The 20,339-nt window shown below is 40.1% G+C and overlaps 1 protein-coding gene across 3 annotated transcripts in view; it reads right to left on the bottom strand.

Annotated features, from left to right (window-relative positions):
* Positions 1–1,785: 1,785 nt before the first annotated feature.
* The window catches only part of LOC149144169 (F-box/RNI-like superfamily protein), a 334,943-nt gene continuing 316,389 nt past the window's right edge, over positions 1,786–20,339 (bottom strand). For all 3 annotated transcript variants that reach the window (XM_089450095.1, XM_089450093.1, XM_089450094.1), the window contains one exon: positions 1,786–2,373. In XM_089450095.1, the coding sequence (XP_089306221.1) occupies positions 2,077–2,373 (297 nt within the window). In that variant the 3' untranslated portion in view covers positions 1,786–2,076. The remainder of the gene's footprint in view (positions 2,374–20,339) is intronic.

The raw sequence follows: 20,339 nt of genomic DNA, 5'->3' as shown, positions 1-20,339 counted from the left end.
TGCAGTCAAGCCCCAATGAACCTCACCATCAAATATGTGTTTTCCATCCATAACTATTTTCTTAAGCATTTAATGTTTACAATAGACTTCATTTCTTAGATTGTAGCAAATAGACTATCTATAATCTTAGAATCTCATAAGTTATTGTGATATAAGATCGAATATTGTAATACTTTTTGTTCTTTTCACCAATAAAATATAAGATTGATTACCTCTTGAAATTCTATTTACCTTACTTTGAATGCTTTGATCTATTTGCATTGACATATAAGATTGATTACTTCTTGCAATTCCATTTAGCTCGCTTTGAATGCTTTGATATATTAATCAAGTATGTTGTCACCTTAATTCATATCATATCAAAATTTTCCAAATAATTTGGTTGTTCCTCAATTTTACATCTACTAGCTTCTTTCTTGCATATTAGTTTATTGAATGTCTAAAATATGGCTCAATCCATATATTACAACCAAGAACTACTTCAAGAATATTTGGTTGTCACTTAAGTTTACAACATCCCATCATTTTAATCTCCACAAATGACTGTCAGAAATCACATAAGCCACACCTCTCATCACTTTAATCTCCACAAATGACTGTCAAAAATCACATAAGCCAAACCTCTAATTTAGAAAGTTGCAATAAATTCTCAAAACTATACTTAAAAAGCCCATTAGCAAAACAAGACACAAGAATTAAAATTATAAAATATAAAGATGGATTGAACTTACAATTTGCACAATAAACACAATAAAGTATAATTCATGAACCACCCTACAATTAGCACCCATTTCATCGGGAGGAGGAAGTAAGAATCCCTTGCATCAATTTGACGGATCACATATAGGCACACAAGATTCAATTCATTACTCTTCAGTAAAAATAAATCTTTTATATCTATTTGATTCAGTAAAAATAAATCTTTTATATCTATTTGATATATATCACACATAGCCACACAAGGTTCAACTTGTTTTTATTGCCAAATAAATCTACTGTATCCATTTGATATAAATCTATCATGAGTACATATTATTGAACTTAATTTATAGAGAAAGAAGAATCGATTATATGATTATGAAATAACGTCATCCATGAGTTGCCAATATTTTCTATATAAAAGAAACTATAGTTTATTCGATTGCACTAAAAAAAGCGATGTGATGTGCCATTATATCAAGGGGTGGAAGAGTTTTCCCAATGAAGAGGTAATGTTCATCAAATAAATTGAAAAAAAATTGACACTATCAAAAGAAAAAGGGAGTTGACACAGGATAAACATCGCAAATCCATCTTAACCCTAATGCCAAGTGGGTTGCATCTAAAGCTCTTTTTGATCCCTGTTAGTGCGCTTGATAGATCCAGGGTTAAAATGGATCTGTACTAGTAATTGAAGAACAACAACCAAAATGCAAATTTGTTGCACAACTTTGATTAATAATTGGAGAACAACAACCAAAATGCAAATTTGTTGCACAACATGAAGAATTGAAGTAATTGAATTCACATCTGATTTAAAAAGTGTGTTCCTCTAGAGAGTTCATGTTTGATAACAAATATATGGGCTTAAATATAGGTATCAATACATAAGAATTAGTTTATATATGTGCCACATTGCTAATTGTGTATCCTTCACGCTATAGTTTGCTATGTTTGCCAAGAGTTGCAAAATAAGAGAATTTCCAGACTCGATTTGCATTGCCATTTGGAAAATATGTCAGGGAGGATAGCCATTTATAATTTTATTTTGACTTCAGAGTAAATTTAATGCCTATGAATGAAGCATTGATGTTAATTTCTCCTATGGATCAATGAATTGTATTATTTTATGCTACCTGGAAATCTATGGACAGTTTGCACTATGAAGCACATATTTCCTGTCTTAAAGTGACAGGATTGTTGCAATATTACAAATTCAGGAACTGCAACAGTAAAGACAACAACGGAATCTGTCTTAAAGTCTAATGATTGTTGATCTTACATAACACAAAAGAAGAAACTAAGCAAATTGAATTAGACTATGGTCTCATTGAATGGTTGGGCATGTGGAAGCAAGGAGTAGGTGATAATTCTGCATTACACTTCCAGACAAAGTTCTGTTAACACTGGAGCAGCACGTCTCCTTGTTCTTTGGGTAACTTTCCATTTCTCGACCAACACCTTCCTTATATTTATACAACTAGAAACTACAGTAGCAACCCCAGCAGCAGTTATTGATGGGCAGTACACCATATGACATGATTCAAGTTTTGTGCAGTGTTTTACCAAATAGCCCAGACCGATATCAGTGATTTTCCGACAATGAGATAGCACAATGTCTTTTAGATATGGGCATCCTTCACCCAATGCAGCCAGTCCCATGTCACCGACATTCTGCAAAACAGACAACCGTTAATCAGATAGAAACAGTGAAAACTGACATTTTCATGACCGAAATGAAAGTAGATGAAAAATGATTGTTACGAGTTATTTCATTGCCTATGAAATGCTACAGATGTGGCATGGGTGGGCAATACTAATGGTCTATTATGGGAGAATTGTCAAATTCCATCATTAACAAATAAGTATAATGGGTGCTTTTGAATTGCTACTATAGAAATCACTTACCTTTCAACGGGAAAATAAATCAAACACATGCAATGCACATTTTTCTAAACCTTACCCCTACAACAATAAATACCAATTAAAAGGAACACATTTCATAGAACTCTCAACTTAATAAACAAGGCATAAGAAAATAAGATAAAGTTGAGATGATTCTGTTTTATTAATGTCCATGAATGACCAAAATATGTAGGTTAATTTTACAATCCAGTAGTGACAAACTGCAGGAGTGACCAAGCAACCTCCTAAATGCTAAAAAATTAATGAACGAGAGAACCTACGTAAGGGATTCAACACAAAGCAATCAAAATTATATCAAAATTATAGCTCCTGAACTCGTTTTTGAAGCAAGTGCCCTCAACAGTCTCTGTCAAAGCATTTTGAAAAAACCTTGAAGAAAAAGAAAACTTTTCACAGGCAAATATATGACATAAACAAATCTATTTCAGCAACATATGCACTCCTAATCATAAATATACATCTAGATGGACAATGGAAGGTATAGTGGCAACGTCACATTGGTCCACAGGTGGGGTCGACAGACCATCAAGTAATCCATAAGAAAATTGTTCTCAATGGGGTTTGCTCCACCTGAATGGCCTAAGTTACAAGGGAATGACACTGGGTGCAAGTCCTGCGCAATTTTGGTAGAATAGCTACCACTGACCTCATGTGGTCATACCTAAACTGAAGGAAGTATGCTCTTCACAAGTGCAGCCCTTTGGGGCGTGTTTCTTGGAATACTGTCTGATAGAATAGTGTTGCCAAACATCTATGTTGCACTGAAATGGATATGAATACATGGGAGGGAAATGGATACAGCACATTTTCAAAAATCAAGATATGATATGGTGGGGAACTGGTATATATATCTATAGATAGGCAAGAAAACCATGAGGAAAAAAAATTTCCGATTACCATTCAACAATTAGATTTAGAACAAGAAGCCTAAGACTGATCATTGTAGATCATCTTCATCACTTTTGTTACTACCTGACATCATCAACCATATTATGCAAAGTTCAAACTCAAAGTTGAACCATATTAATTAATACATACACAGTACAAAATGAGTGGCACCGTACTATCATATTCAACGTTCAAAACTTCATTACAAATTGGAAGTACATCGATATATCATCAACAATATCTTCATCCCTGTAATAAAACTCCACAGCTTCATGATTCATCCCCTGTAAAAAAGATAATACTACTGCTAACTTGACGATGTGTTTGTTCGTGTCGCATCATCAAACTTAAAATGAGCAATGAAACTCAATGTGATATCCAGGTCACCCAACTTTGGTTCCATATCACATGGTTTGTGGGGTTTGATTTGTATTAATCCTTCTTCTGTATCAAAGGGTGAAGGTTGGAATGAACATACACAAGTTACTTAGCCTTCTAGAGCCCAATCTATTTCGCTTCACTGAATGGATGAAGCCATATGTACTCGAGCTCCTCTCAGCCGACAAGGAACTAACAACCTATGACAAGATCCTGATTGCCAATTTTTGAATATCTGTGATTTTCCCACCATGGAAGTTCCACCAATCAATCAGACCTAGTGACGGTTTGTCTTGCACAACTACACTAATCTGCTTCTAAACCCTCTAATCCCACACAATATGAAATTTCTATACGACTAAAAACTCCAATATAAAGATCTACAAATAGTTTTCTGAAAGCTTTCTTAAACCCTTTTGACACCTCTAGGTCCTTATTTGGTGCAATTTTCCATAGATCGTTCAACAACTGTGCATAATAATATTTGGGATTTATTGCATAGGATAAAAAGTGCAATGTGGTGGTCATCCCATTCCAACTTTTGGTCAACCTATTTCACTACATTGTAAAAAACTCCATCCAAGTCTTGTTCATGCATTCATGACCGGCCTCATCTTCTTAATCTGAAATGGGTCACAGTATTCAATCCAGTTTCATTACAAATTGTTGATTTTTGATGTACCTTGGACAAGTGGTTTTCCATGGGTTAGTCTCTACCTAGGGAAAAGTGTCTAAAATAATTCTTTTCCTAAGTGTGACTTTATAAAGTAAAAGTAATTTTATAAGTGGTAAAGTCAATGTTAAATTATAAGTGAAAAGTGACCTTCGACATAAAATACAATGTGGGTACTTTATTTAATGGGTGAGTTAAAAAATAGAAAGTGAGAATTAAATGCACATTTATTCTCATCCCTTGATTTAAATGAATTTGAGCCATTAGATCTTAGGGTTGCCCAAAAGTCATTTAGGGAAACAAAAGGGGGGAAAGAAAAGAGAGACTGCATTCATTCTTCATGAGCAGATTGGAGAAAGGAGGTTGAGAGCTGGAGAAAAGTTTTGAAGGAGAAATTTGTTATAGCAAACTGAAGGAGTGATTTCTGGGCAAAGCTGGGCATGGAAATCAAGGAATAGAAGACAACAGAAGGTACAGTACGAACAACATTGAATGTTGTGAGCTGCACACTGTTTGAGAGAAGTTTCTGAAGAAAAATATTGAAAAAAATCCGTACAATGGTACAAAAATCCATACAGTCCATATTTTCAGCTTCAAGTGGGCACAAAAATAGAGGCAAAGTGGGCATGGTTTTCAAGGAGTTTTGGTCTGAAGAGATAAGTTGTATTTTGCTGTCTTGTTTTGTCTGCAAATGTATTTTTCCTGAACTTGAAAGATAAATAAATTTGAAGAGAACTCTAACAGGTTTTCCCCGGAGAAGATTGAAGGGGTTTTGCTTGGGTCCATGTTGACCAAAAATCTGTGTATTTTTATGTGTGTTGCTGGTCTGTTTATGTCCATATTTATTTTCAAGATGTGTTGACAGTCCCATGTGTTTTAATCTGAAAATTTCATTTCCAGAATTCTATATGTTGAATGTATGTTTATGGGAAAGGGCATTTAACTGAATGGGAATGATAAGGTGAAATTAAAACCGGGTTGGGATTGCTCGAAACTTTTATTTAGTCACCAAATTTCAACATGGTATTAGAGCTATAGGTTGAAAATTGCAGTTTGAACAACAAACAATGGTTTGGGCAACAAATTGAATTTTTGGACAGCAAGGCGAAATTTTACACAGACTGAACTTTTGGGACAGCAAGGTGTGCTGGAAAGTTCATTTCTCCATTTTCATGGTTTTGTAAATTTTGGACAACAATCATGGCCATGTTCTTAAGGATAGAGGACAGACTGGATGGGATATCCAACTATGCCATTTGGAAGGACAGAATTCAGACAGTGTTTGAGGAGGCAGCAGTTTGGGACATAGTGCGGCAAGTGGTTGTACCTCCTATTGCTACAGATGAACTTGCTAAATTCACAAAAAATAATGCAAAGGCAAAAAGGATTTTGATGGACAGTCTGAAGGATCATGTGGTTCCTCAGGTGAGAGGAAACACATATGCATATCAGATGTGGACAGCTCTAACCACTCTCTATCAGAGTACCAATGAGAGCAAGAAGATGGTACTCAAAGAACAATTGAAGAACATCAGGATGACAAAGGCTGAAAGTGTAGTTCATTATCTTGGCAGGGTCAAATAGGTACATGATGATTTGACTGCTATTGGTGAGGCAGTTGCACCCACAGAGTTAGTCAGGATAGCTGTAGTGGGACTTCCTAAGTCTTGGGAGGTCTTTGGAGATGTTGTTACCTCTAGGGAGAATATTCCCAATTGGGACAGATTCTGGAATGATTTCGTGCAACATGAGATACGGAAGACTAGCAGTGGTGGGGCGAAGATAGTAGATGAGGAGGATGTAGCCTTGACAGCGAGGGGGAAGAACAAAGGGAAGACCAAGAAAGGGGCCTCATTAGATAGGGCTAAGGGAAAGGAGAAGAAGAAGAAGAAAGATACGGATATGTCGAAAGTCAAATGTTGGGCATGTCAGAAGATGGGACACTATGCTGCTAAGAGTCCTAAGAAGAAGAACAAGGGGAAGAAGGGTAGTGCAGCTTCGGCAGAGGTGGAGTAGTTTACTTCATAGTTTGACCAAGACTTTGCATTTATTACTTCTACATCTAGTAGAAGTACTGTTAATTCTAGGTATGTTCTATGCTTAGAGCAATTTATTTCAATTTTCACAGTTAGCTCAATATCTCTTCTAGATTAGCAATCACATCAACATTAAAGTAAAATGTAGATAGAACATAAACATAAATCGCAAAAGACAAGCCAAGACAAGAGGACACAAGATGTGGTGCTAGCAAAGGACAAACCCCAATGTGGGGAAACCCTTGATCAATTCTTCTTATATGTTCTTCAATAGTTCAGCAGAGAGAGAGAGATAGTACATATACATCAGAAGTCAACACTTTGACTTGACAAGATAAGAACATAGATCTTCTCTAACAAGATGTCTCATGAGGTAACTGATATGGACTCATGTGATTCCATCACCCTATCACAGTGCTGCACCATGTTGCACCATCATACCATGTCCATCACAGAGCTGTAACATGCTGCGTCACTGCTGAGTCGTACCTCATCATGCTGTACCCATCTTGTTGCTTTGCATCTTCATGCTGCACCATATCATCATGTTACACCTCCTTGTGCTGCATCTTCAAACTGTACCTTATTGTGCCTATCATGTTGCATCCCCTTGTGCTACATCTTGATACACTTATGCTGCACCTTGATACACTTGTGTTGCACACCCTGATACACTGCCCATAACAACTCTTGCTATGGTGCTATGGCCTGTGACCTAGCACATAGCAACAAACCTATCACAGATAGTGTCCAATCATTATTAAAGCAGCAACATTTAGTCTATAGAAATGTCAACTCTTGAACATGCTATAATGTTGCAATTCAAGGACTGATTAGGGTACTAACCACAATCCCTAACAGTGCATCTAAGCTGGTCCATAATTGCTCTTAATGACTATGGTTGTCCTCCAATGAGTTGCTGCCCTCCACGTTGCATCATAACAGTCCTCCTTGATATAGTAGACCTCCCAAATCGTGCCACTAATGAACTGCTGTAACCTTCTCTTTTCCTATGGCTAGGGTAGTCATGAGACTGCATATAAGGAACCATTCAAATCCCTTCTCACAACAGTCTAAGGGCACATGAAACCCTCCACAAATGCGGCCTAGAATAGTGTTAAGGTCACTGCGTTTAGGCCTGCGTTCAGCCATGTATAGACTATGTTTAACCCTTCCTTAGATATGCAATTAAGGCTCCTTTAAGGCTTCCTCATGTCTGCGGATTAGGGCTGCCTTGCTACGTGTAGAAGTTCCCCTAAACAGTGGGTAGATCTCCCTTCTTTGTTGCGGATTAGGGCCTCCACTTGGCTGCGTATAGGGATCCTTAGATCTGCGGATTAGGGCCTCCACTTGGCTGCGTATAGGGCTCCTTCTCTGCTGCATATTAGGGCCTCCTTTAGACCGCTGTTAGGGCTCCTTTTGGCTGTGTATTAGGGTTCCTTTTGGCTACATATTAGGGCCTCCTTTAGACAGTTGTTAGGGCTCCTTTTGGCTGTGTATTAGGGCCTCCTTTAGACAGCTGTTAGGGCTCCTTTTGGCTGTGTAATAGGGCCTCCTTTAGACAACTGTTAGGGCTCCTTTTGGCTGCGTATTAGGGCCTCCTTTAGACAACTGTTAGGGCTCCTTTTGGCTGCGTATTAGGGCCTCCTTTAGACAACTGTTAGGGCTCCTTTTCGCTGCGAATTTGAGCTCCCTTTGACTGCGTTCTTCAACTGCGTCTAGGGCACATAGAACCCTTTCTTCATTGCGTCCAGGGCTTCTCCCTCTTGACCTCTCCACCACTAAACCCAAACGAGTGGAGAGAGATCTTAGGAGAGGTGAGTGTTTAAATGACTTGAAGACCTCCTCCTTTTATAGTAAAACGTGGAGCACAAGGGGGGGCAAATTAGTTGTTGGCCGACCTTGACGAATTTTCCCATAACACAAATAAAATCATATCTCCATGAATACTTATCGGAATCGGATGATCTTTAGATCAATCCTACACCTCTCGATGAGAGGAATCCAAGAAAAATATCAGTTGTCATTAATAAGATGACCCACATGGAGTTTGGCCCTAGTTGCCAATTTTAACACTCCCTCTCAACTAGGGAGAACTCCATTTGCTGATCCATCTGTTTGACTGTATTATCTTTGCCATCAATGCCCTGCACTGCTCTGCTGAACCATGAAGAAGAAGAATTGATTGAGAATGTCTCATACCATTCTCTGCTGACTTGAAGTCAGTTTCATCTGAAGAGAGTGTCATATCACTCTTACTAACCCGAAGTCAGTTTTATTGATCCCAGATCAGTATCACAAGAGAGTGTCTCGAACCACTCATACTGATCCTAGATCAGTTTCATTGATCCCAGATCAATGGAGGTCATCCTAGCATAGGGAGTACGGTAGATACAATGATGCATCCATCGATAGTACTACTATGGTCCCTAACCCCATTTCCCTGCTCATTGATCAGATGAGAGGTAAGAGGTACTTCCCATGAGCCCCAGACTGTATGGGTAGGATGCCTTGATAGGAGAACTAATCATCCTGTCCCAAAGTCGCCATGGGAGAACTAATCATCCTGTTTCACAGTTGCCACGGGAGAACTAATCATCCTAGCCCACAGGAGAACTAATCATCCTGTTCCATAGTTGCCACGGGAGAACTAATAATCCTGGCCCAGCGGAGAACTAATCACCCTGTTCCATAGTCGCCATGAGGTATCATAGGGAAAGGTTGAACTTGTCATCCTGTACATAACACACCACCAGCGAAGGGTGAGTTGCCCTATGGTCGTATGTCGCTCCAGTAAGTACTCCAAGCCCCCTAGAGCTCCCATAGCTCAATGCATGCAACATGTAGTTCCCTTATATGAAGGTCTCTTAACGACTCCAAGTCGTTCGGGAAAATCATAGATTTGACCTTTCCCTGGGGCTTTGACAAAGTGTCTGCGACCTGTACATCAGTCTCAATGCGATGGAGCCTCCTCGCTCATTGACTTACCATATCCCAGCTAAGGCAGTATCTGATGTCTATCTGTTGGAGCAACCATCGAATACGGGATTCCTCAATAATCAAATCCCCTCCTAGTTGTCACAGAGAATCACAATGGTATTCATCATGTGTACAAACAGCTCATTGATGAGCTTCCACAACCAGGCAGCTTCACACGAGATCATACTCGTAGCTTATGTATTCGGTCTCGGCGATGCTTATAGCAACTGACTTCTGCTTCCTGCTCATCCATGATATTGAAGCAGAATCCAGATAGAACCAACACTGAGAAGTGCTCTAGCAATCCTCTACACTCCCTGCCTAGTCAGCGTTTGAATAATCATGCAGCTTCATATTTTCGGCAGTGTATCTCAATCCATGAGAGATTGTGCCCTAAAGATATCTCAGAAGATTCTTGGCACCAATCTAGTGAGGCTCAACCAAATATGAGCTCACCATGCTAACTGCAAAGCATATATACGGACGGAAGTTCACCAAGAACATCAATGCAGATGAGTTTATGAAACTCAAAGGCATTTCCCAAATCTGGTCCGGCATCACCACCATATAACTTTTGAAAGTTAAGATCCTCGAGGTAGTCATGGGCTTGCAGTTTACCATTCCATATCTGGAATCCAACTCCCTCTTACTTCTGCAAGTGAGAGGGTCTGCACCTGTCAGAAATAGGTCGTTTCTCAGAAGGTGCTGGTATGAGAGGTCTATCATCCACAACCTTCAAACAATGGTTTGGATCGACTTCACTTTTAGTGAATCTCAGCTTCATCAGACAACTATCAATCCTCTCATATTAGGCCCGGGGTGTTTTACTTCAAGCCATAGAGGGCTTTCTTCCACCTGTATACATGAGATTCCCAATCATGAATCTCAATCCCCTCGGGTTGTTCCAAACTTGTGGACCTGCTACATGAGGGGAATGGTCCCCTTCTAAGATTTCCTTCGGTGCATCTCAGACATGTACCTTGATGCTCTTCTTGAATTCAGGTATCCGAGTCACCATCTGACTGACATCGGTTAGGGCCTCATAAAGTAGATTTCAGGGGTTATAGATGAGATATGTCATGATCCCCAATGGACCATGTTGCAACTTGACACAAATTGCCAACCCCGAACCCATGAGTAAAAGCATCTTTGAAAATTTCATTTTCAAACACGTACCTTTCCATCGATGAATGCCACCTTGAAACCTTTGACTTCCATTGCCGAAATGGACACCAGGTTCTTCTTGCGATCAGGTACATAAAAGAGATTCTGTAAATGAATCGAGTTACCCTCATTCAATTGAGGGGTAACACCCTTTCCGGGATAGGTGGCATCGGCTCCAAGTATAATCCCACGAATGTTTCCATCTCTACCAAATTAGAGAGAGAGCACCCTTCTATCCGATGGAGTGCCTTGAAGCACTACAATCAATAAGCCAGATTCCCAAAGAATTTGAAGGAGAGGGCCAATACAAGATAAAACTTCTTTATCTTATCAGAAACAACATTTGATTCTTCAGACCTAGGGCTCCTTGCTTTCTCTGAAGAGTCGGCCGTATCCTTGATGACCTACATTACCTATCATTCCTCTGATCATTGAAGATGTCCCTGGAATGATTGTTATCATCATCAAGTGATGTGTCCCTGCCAGTCGGACACTCCTTCGCATAATGGCCGAACTTATTTCAACCAAGGCATCTGCCTTTCCTTCCACCCTTAGATCCGGTTTCCCATAGAAGTGATCTTCAGGTAGGCCATCAAAAACTTCCACTGCACCATTCTGATAATATTCTCTATTTCGACTTCACCCTTGGTGAATTAGAAGAGGGATGAGGAATCCATTGATCCTTTTGTCCTTTCCCAACTGTCTTCGGTGATTGCTCTTTCACTCTTGCTTGGGCTTTGTCTTCGCCTTAGCTCTGATACCATGTTAGTTTTAGGTATGTTCTATGCTTAGAGCAATTAAGCCTAATGGTACCTAGAGGGGTTGAAAGCTTGAGTCCACCTTAGTCCCACTTGGATAGATCGCATTGGTCAGGAATCTAGTCCATGGCATTGCAGTGCCTAAATTGTTGAGTGACTAGTTGGATAGATTGCCCTGGTCAGGAATCTAGTCCATGGCATTACGGTGCCTAAATTATTGAGTGACTGGTTGGATAGATTGCCCTGGTCAAGAATCTAGTCCATGGCATTGCGATGCTTAAAGGTTCTTCATGTTTTCATATAGTTTGAGATCTTCCATTGTATTTGTACATTATGAATACTCCCTAGTTAAGAGAGAGTGTTGGAAAAAGTAACTATGTTTGATCTTCAATAATGTACTTGAGTAATTATGTAAATGTACTTGTCAAAAGAATAAAGAAAATATTTTTTATTATTGTAACAATGACTTATTAAAGCATGGGTTTCATGCTTGGGTCATCATTATATTAGTCCAAGTCCCCATTGTGGACTCCTAGGATTAATATTGAGTTTATAGTGTCATTGTACATTCGAAGAGACTCTTAAGAGACCCTTCTTGGGCTTTCGGATAATGTAAAAAGGTTTTGTATCAAGTCAAATATGAATTATGTGTCCTCCACATCATGTCGGCCTAAGGAAGATCAAATTGGCCAATAAGAAGCCTATATATTGAAGGAGGTCAAAGTCATTTGGAGCTATCACTCTCAAGCAAGTTCGATATCTCAAGAAGAGTTGGAGAAGTACAAAGTCTGTTGCCGAGAGGACGAAAGAAATGTGAGTTTGGGGGAGTCTCTAGAGAAGAGGAAAATCAAACTTTTGGTACCTCTCTCTCTCTGTTTTGTGGTCTAGGTTGGGAGATTGAAGTCTCCTAAGATTTCATTGTTGCCGGAAGCTACATGTCGTTGAAGTTGTTGCCTAGTTGAAGTTGCTGGAAGGGGTCGAAGATCTTGGAGGCTAACATGGTGTGGAGGGAAAGCCTGGTCTTGGTCTAGGGTAAAAAGTCTCAAAAGAAAAATATTGAAAGGAAGAATTATCTTGACTAGGTTTCCCCTCGAGGGGGGTTTATTCCCTAGCATGTGCCTATATCTTGTGTCTCTTATTTTGTGATCTTCATGTATATATAATTGCTTGATGAAAGATAGGATAATAAAGAAGTAAAAGAAGCCAACACACTCACAAGTAATTATCAAGAAAGGAGAATCAAACAGTGATATAATATATCCTTGATCTTCCAACACCCAAACTGCTCTAACAAAGCTCTGCACCTTTTTGGGTCTTGCCAATTTCTATTGCAGGTTCATGTTGGGATTCTCTCATATCACTTGGCCTTTAAGTCAAGTCACCAAGGGCAGAGTGAAAGCAAAGTTCTTTTGGTCTGAATCTCAACAAAAGGAGTTTGTTGAGTTGAAGCATTACCTCTGCTCTACACCAGTGCTAACATTACCAAACTTGCAACAACCATTTGAAATTCAGACAAATGCCTCCAATTAAGCTATTCGTGCAATTCTTACCCAGCAAGGTGATCCGGTGGCATATCACAGTGAGACACTTTTAGATAAAGTCCGAAAGTATCCCACTTATGACAAAGAGATGTATTTTATTGTGCAGGCATGCCGACAATGGAAGCATTACATTATGGGGAAGGAAACATTCATCCACACAGGCCACTGACCCCTACAGTTAATATAGACAAAGGGGAAGTTGCAGAATGATCGCCATCAGAAATGGTCCACATATTTGCAACAGTTCCATTTGAACATCAAGTACAAGGAGGGCAACACCAATAATGTTGCAGACTGTCTGTCTCAGTTGACCATCGGTTATGGTGCTGACCATTGTGCTCGACTCTTGTGGACACGAGACTTTGGGGTGGCCGCATCTTTACAAAAGCGATCTAGAATTCGACAACGCATACCAGCTACTCCTTAAAGGCAAGTAAGTTCCAAATTTTCACCTCCAGGACACACTATTATGCTACCTGGGACACCTCTGTGTTCCTACAAGCGAGCGTGCCAAGATGATTTGGGAGGTGCACTACAGTCGGGTCATTGGACATTTCGGAGTAGAGAAAACAGTGGCAGTGCTACAGAAGTATTTTTATTGGCCGAACCTTTGACAAGATGTTGGGAAGTACATTAGATCTTGCACTACCTGCGCCATTGCCAAACCAACAATCAAGAAGCAAGGCCTATATACTCCTCTGCCTACTCCTAGTCAGCCTTGGGAATCCATCTCCATGGATTACATGTTGGGCCTTCCTTCTACTAAGCATGGCAATGACTGCGTGTTCATCGTTGTCGATAGATTCTCTAAGATGATCATTTTAGCGGCTTGCAAGAAGAGTATCACAACAAAAGCCACTACTAAGCTGTTCTTTGAACGAGTGTGGCTACATTTTGGGATCCCACAGTCCATTATCTCAGATCAAGACAGCAAGTTCCTGAGTACATTTTGGTCAAGGGTTTGGTCGATGCTAGATACCAAGCTAACTAAGTCCACGACCTCCCACCCCCAAACTAATGGCCAAAGAGAGGTCGTCAACAAAATAATTGTGCATATTTTTCACATGTACAACTCAAAGCATCCACACACATGGTATGAAAGCCTCTCCTATGTCCAACAGAGCTACAACAAAGCTCTCCATAGCTCAACTGGCCACAACCCTTTTCAGGTGGGGTTGGGATTCCAGCAACTATGTTCCATTGAAGTGGCCATACCATTTGCAGCTATTGAAGCAAATTCGGCACATGTTCAGTCTGAAGCTGACCGAGCTAACAACTTCCTTGAGCGCATTCAGCACATCCGCCAGCAAGTCCATGACATATTAGACAGACCCAATGCTAAGTACAAGCAGCATCATGATTAGCATTGAGTGCCACGCAAATTCCAGGTGGGCGACAAAGTTTGGTTATATTTGCAGAAGGAGCGCCTCATTGGGCCCCACCACAACATTCGCCTGCTCCGATAGGGGTTGTACACCATCACCAAGGTTGTAGGTTGTAGGGGACAATGCCTTCAAACTTAGCATTCCATCGTTCCTTGGCCTGCACCCAGTATTCAATGTGGACTGGCTGCGACCATACTTTCCTCCATTGTTGGACACATATGATGTTGCTGAGCAGCTGGCACCAACAGAACTCAACCCAAGTTGCATCGAGGAGGCCACAACTAACAGGATCATGAACACACAGATCAAGGACACTTGTCAGTAGAGGATCTATCTATATCGAGTTGTCAAAGTAGGCCAATTCCTTCACCAAGGCTAGTGGTTCATCAGGGACCATAATCAACAGAAATTTCCTCACCTCATGTAGGCTTTGCACACAATGGGGACCATTGTTTCCTAAGGGGAGAGGACTGATCCAGATGGATATTGGTGGCCACCCGCATATTCCACCTAGACCTCCAGTCGGTTTTGTCTGTTTCCTTGATTATAGCAACATTTACTATGTTTAGCAATTTTTTGAACCCTGAACTTCTGGAGCTGTTTTGACCCCCTAAATGACGTTTTTTGAGGTCTGCAGTAGCCCAATAGCCATAGGCAGGGGCCTGCGGCAAATCCTATAGTACTCGGAGAGATCTTTCCAACGAGGTATCGCACGCGCCAAACGAAGATCATATGACCAAGTTACGACCCTGGGAAATTCGTTGTCTAACTAACCCCAATGGGGCCCACAAACTCTTGGCGTTTCATCTCCTCAGGTTAGGGTTTTGGTTGTTTAGGGATTTCTTTTGTTGTTCAATAATAAAAGGCGCTTGAGCCTCATTGTAACATAGTTCAGAGGCATGTAGCTGCCACATCTCTTCTCAGAGATAAACTGCCATCGCCCAAGCTAGTTTATTTCCATTCTGTATGTAAGCATATTTTAGTTCTTTGATATTAATGAAATGATGTTTTATTTCTATTGCATCTCTATGTTTATGTTTATATTTTTATTTCACTGCATTCTTGCTTTAGTCTGGATCAAAGAGGGAGTTGGAGCAGGAAGAGGGAGCTTCAAGAGGGACTTGGTGCAGGATAATGATGAAGCCACTCTCCTATTTAAGAAAAGGAAGAAAGACCTACATCATGATCAAGTACACTTGCATTATGTTTGTTTACTTTGACATTATTTCTCTTTGCTCTTGTTCTGTGGTCACCAGTGTATTTGATGAATGTGAGGACTAAGCCCTCTATATCGCGATTGAGGAAGATGTGGAGCCATCCCATGGCTTGAATGGCACATGAAATGGACAAAAGCTCAAGAACTCGACGGAAGGGTTGCAGCCTCCTTGGTTGATATCTATGATAGAAGAAGCATCCTATTCAAAGGGAGTTGATTTTGAGTGCAACAATCTGATATGATGCTAAGAGCGATATGTCGTTCATGCAAGGACTATTCTAGATGACTGAGACGTAGCAATATTTGATGCTTCCGCGATATGATTCAAACTATGATAAGAAATATGTTCTTTGAGAAAGAAGGCTATGTTGAGATCCCAGTACTTGCTGTTGAACGCTCCATTATCAAATGTTTGTAAAGTTGGCTTCCTCCATGGTGTCTATAAGGAAGGAGGATACTTGGAGCTACCTGAAGGCTTTGAGGTACATGAGATGAGAATCATGATTACAGATGGAAGAAAGCCCCATATGGACTCAAGCAGGCCCTCTGGTTTTGGCATGCTTGGATTGATGGTCATCTGATGTGGACACCAACCTCTCTTCAAGGTTGCAGGTATGTCTCTGATATTTGGTTATATATGCTGACAATTTATTTATGATAGGATCAGATCATCTCCTTGTTCAGTTCCAGAAGGAGTTGCCCCTTGAGTCCAAATGATCAACATCTCGAGTTTAAAAGTGCAACAAAGAGATGATGAGGACTTACTTGTCATGAGAAGTGTATTGACAGAGTTTTGGCATGATGATTTACACTGAAGCAGTTGAGAGAAACTCCACTTCAGATACAAATTTGATGTATCCTATGATGAGCTGGAAGTAAGATTAATCCTTTCTTTAAGCATGAGCCAGATAAACCCTGGATGTGTATATTGGGTTGTTGATAAACATGTATTGAGACACATTGTCGGTGACTTTATGGATACACTAATGCTGAGAATGTTGTTGACTGGAAGAGCACATCTGTGTGCTGCCTTAAGTCTGCCCTGGTTTCCTGGATGATTTCTTGGCATAGAAATTTGTTGCTTTGAGAGGTAGTGTGCATTGTTGCTAGCATGGCTAACTGCAAGTCAGTATGGTTGAGAAAGCTATTTGGAGAGTTGTTTAAGCATATGTTGGGCACGACTATGATATACTGTGACATATTATGAGTTCCAATATGCAGAGAATCTTGTGTTTCATGACAAGTTCTAGTACATTGAGATATGGTGTAGAAAGGAGCTATGAGCCTCCATCACATTTTGATTGATGAGCAAGTAGACAATTAGATCTTTGTGTTGTAGCATGTAAGCTTGTGGTTGACCCGATATTCTCTAAGTGTCATGCATTATGGCCAAGAGTAACAGTTGTAAGCCTCGTGAAGTCACTGGCGAGAGGAAGGGGTCTCGGGCTTATCGAGAACACTGAGTTATGCTCTCCCAAACTGTCTGAGCTCCTAGGGAGAGGAATTTTGTCGGAGAGCTCCTGGGGTTGAGGTATCTCTCGACAATAGCAAAGTTGTAATCCTTACCCCTTGCAGTAAGTAGTATATCACCTATTGTCACCATAGGGTGTGTATGATCCTTATCATTTATGGCAAGTTGGGTATCTCCCCCTATCATGTTTTGGACTAGACAAAATATACCCCGGTATGCATCCTACCCATCTGGGCTTGTTGGGATTGTTCCTCCCCATCTGGCCAATGGGTTGAGATGACTTGAGATGGTTGTGATCCTTGCCTCTCTTGGCAAGTAGTATCTCGCTCAACTAATGGGATGCAGGCATTCTACCACTTGATTCTTAAGGATCAAGGTGGGAAGATCAACAAACATTGAAATGGATGTGATCCTTACCTCTATTGGCAAGTGGTATCTCACCTGTTGATAGACAACAAGATGGTTGTCATCCTTGCTCGGTAATTGTATCTCGCCTATTGATTACACAACAAGATGGATGTGATCCTTGCCTGGTAAGTTGTATCTCGCCTATTGTACATTCTTTTCTTGTATTGTTCCTTATGTTTCGCTACAATATTGATGTTATTGTTCTTTCTACATAATTGCTAATGATGTTAAGATGTAATGGGGTTAATGTGAATGATTAAAAGTTTAAAAATGCAATTATTTACAACAAAGAACAATCTAGCCCTAAGAAAAATTAACACTCAAAATACATCAAATGTACATTAAATGGAATCTTGACTAGTGCCACTGTGTTTTTCTTGACATCAGGATTCCACTGCAAAAGACGACACTAAAAGAGGTGAAGTTATGCCCCCAAAAATGGCCTCCAAAGTTTTGCTTGGTCGCAAGCTTCTTCTCTGCATAAAATTCATTGGCTCTTTCAAATTATTAACACCAGTACTGTGGCGCACTAGTCTTACTTTTATAATAAAACAAAATTGCAGGGTTGGTGCTCCACATACCAGAATAACATTACCAAATGTTATAACAGATTGGTGTCGAACAAATTAAATGCACACAAAATATTATATGGTTAAACCAATGTTGCACGAAGCGGGGACGCGAAAGCGTCATTTTCCAAAAATCTAGGAAGCAAAGTGTCTCGGAATCGTCTACTATATATATATATATATATTATTTTTTTTTTTCCATTTATATTCAAAACAAACATCCCAAATACCAAATTAGTTGTAGAAGACATGAAAACATGCATACTTTTACATAAATCAAGATAGATATGGCATCCATTGTACATCAACGATTAGTTATACTAGCATCAACCATCTACAATCTAGATTCCTCTTCTCTTGTCTAGCCTTTGCCTCTACGTCAATTCTATTGGGATTTTAGTCAACATTGCCTAATTATGATCAAACAACTTAATACAAGCCTTATAATATGGTAGAGAAAGCTTAACATCCCTGATCAATGATTTTGACTTGATTGAAGGGTACATAATTGCTAAGGCCATGACAAAGGAGTTCAACAATCAATAACACCAACACTGGGGTACATATAGGGCTTGTTGCTCTTGATTAAATGCCAATCACATGCCCTCATACATGATATAATCCAATGAAATGCCACAATCACATTGATCCTAAAAATTGTCAAGTCTACTAAATTTTGAATGGGATATCAAATTCTATTTTCTCCATATGAAGTCTGATGAGGTTGGAACCACTCTCAAACATCCTGAGTCATTTCATGGTAATGTTAAAAATTTAAGTAAAAGGATGGAAATGAAAGATAAAGGAGACTGTCACTTTTACTTTAAGAATTTAACATTACCATTAGGGAGCATCAAGAGGCACCTTGGGACTATTCGGATAGTGTAGTTCCTCATAGAACAGTTTGAAATTTCCAAAAAAAACAAAACAAAGAAAGCCCCGTAGAACCGTTTGCCTTCTCTTGGATCCGCTCGCGATCCGCGGTGGATACACGCCCGAACCTCCACAAATCCGCACTTGTTCCTTTCCGGATCCGCGGATTGGGCAATGGGAACCGCGGATCGGGTAGTAGGAGTTGCGGATCGGGCCCCCATGGATCCAATTTTGTAGGAATCGCCAAAAAAAAGAGGAATCGTGGATCCGATTTTCCGATTCGCGGTTCCGCCGAAGGATCTGTGGTGGATCCGTACGAGATGTGGATCTGCCTTTGGATCCTTGGGGGGGGGGGAGGGGGGACGGTTCTTGCAACACTGGGTTAAACCATATTTAACAAATATGATAAATACATAGCTTGCAGTCGTAGCATCCCGCAATCCATATGTTATGTGGCCCAACCATTATATAACACGATTTATAAAATAACCTGAGCATATAATAAATTCTTACAACAAAAACCATGTGATCAAGTGATTATGCACTATACATATGTTTGTTAAAAGTTAAAACCATATTACATATGGTTATAACAATCGGCGAATTAATATAAATTATAACCTTTGTATGGTTGGTGGACCCGCTATGTATGGCGCTCTCGGTCGTTACACCTAACTGTTAACTATTGCTAAGTTCGATGGAGCTGCCATATATGGTGGGCTTCGCCCCCACTTTTCTGTCAAACCTCAAAATAAAATTTAAGTAAAATATATCCATTACCATAATCAATCAACCCCATGTGGCCTCGGGGTAAGACGCTAGAGTTGTAAGGTGGAGGTTGTTGAGAAATCTAGGGGCAACAAGATGTTGATCAGTGGTTGTCATTGATGTCAACCCAAGCAGCACTAGGGGCTACCCCGATCTTGCATGGGCATTTTGACTTGACAACTCATCCTATTCTGAGTCAAGGATCTTCTAGATGGATTCTACTCATCGAGATGTTTCCGTTGATATATGGCACGCCACGTAGTTCTTCACGGTTTGAGAGTTATTCGTGTTTGAAGTTAGTAACCCCAGTTAGTGGGCTAAAACCCCATGGGGTTGTGGCATGGCACTCATCATTGGTTGTGGTCATTGAATAGTCAATAATTAATAATGTTTTATGCTCCTAAAAGCCCTCCAATGTTCACTTGTTGAGGACCCTCTCAACTTAAGACATTTCTATAAATAGTGACCCTCATATCCTCTAGCAAGCACTTTTCAACGAAATATCTTGTGAGAAGACCTCTGTAATTTTTTTGCCCTCATGAGCTTCTAACACATGATTTGTTGCAGGGAGTTTAAGGTTTTGTTGAGGTTTGGTTAGGGCACAAAA

Source organism: Pinus tabuliformis, chromosome X (genome assembly GCF_031772625.1).
Source record: "Pinus tabuliformis cultivar Carrire ecotype Pingquan chromosome X, CPIR1, whole genome shotgun sequence".
In the NCBI taxonomy this organism is placed as follows: Eukaryota; Viridiplantae; Streptophyta; class Pinopsida; order Pinales; family Pinaceae; genus Pinus; species Pinus tabuliformis.
The sequence above is the reverse complement of the archived record's forward strand: the minus strand, read 5'-3'. Positions and strand labels throughout refer to the sequence as shown.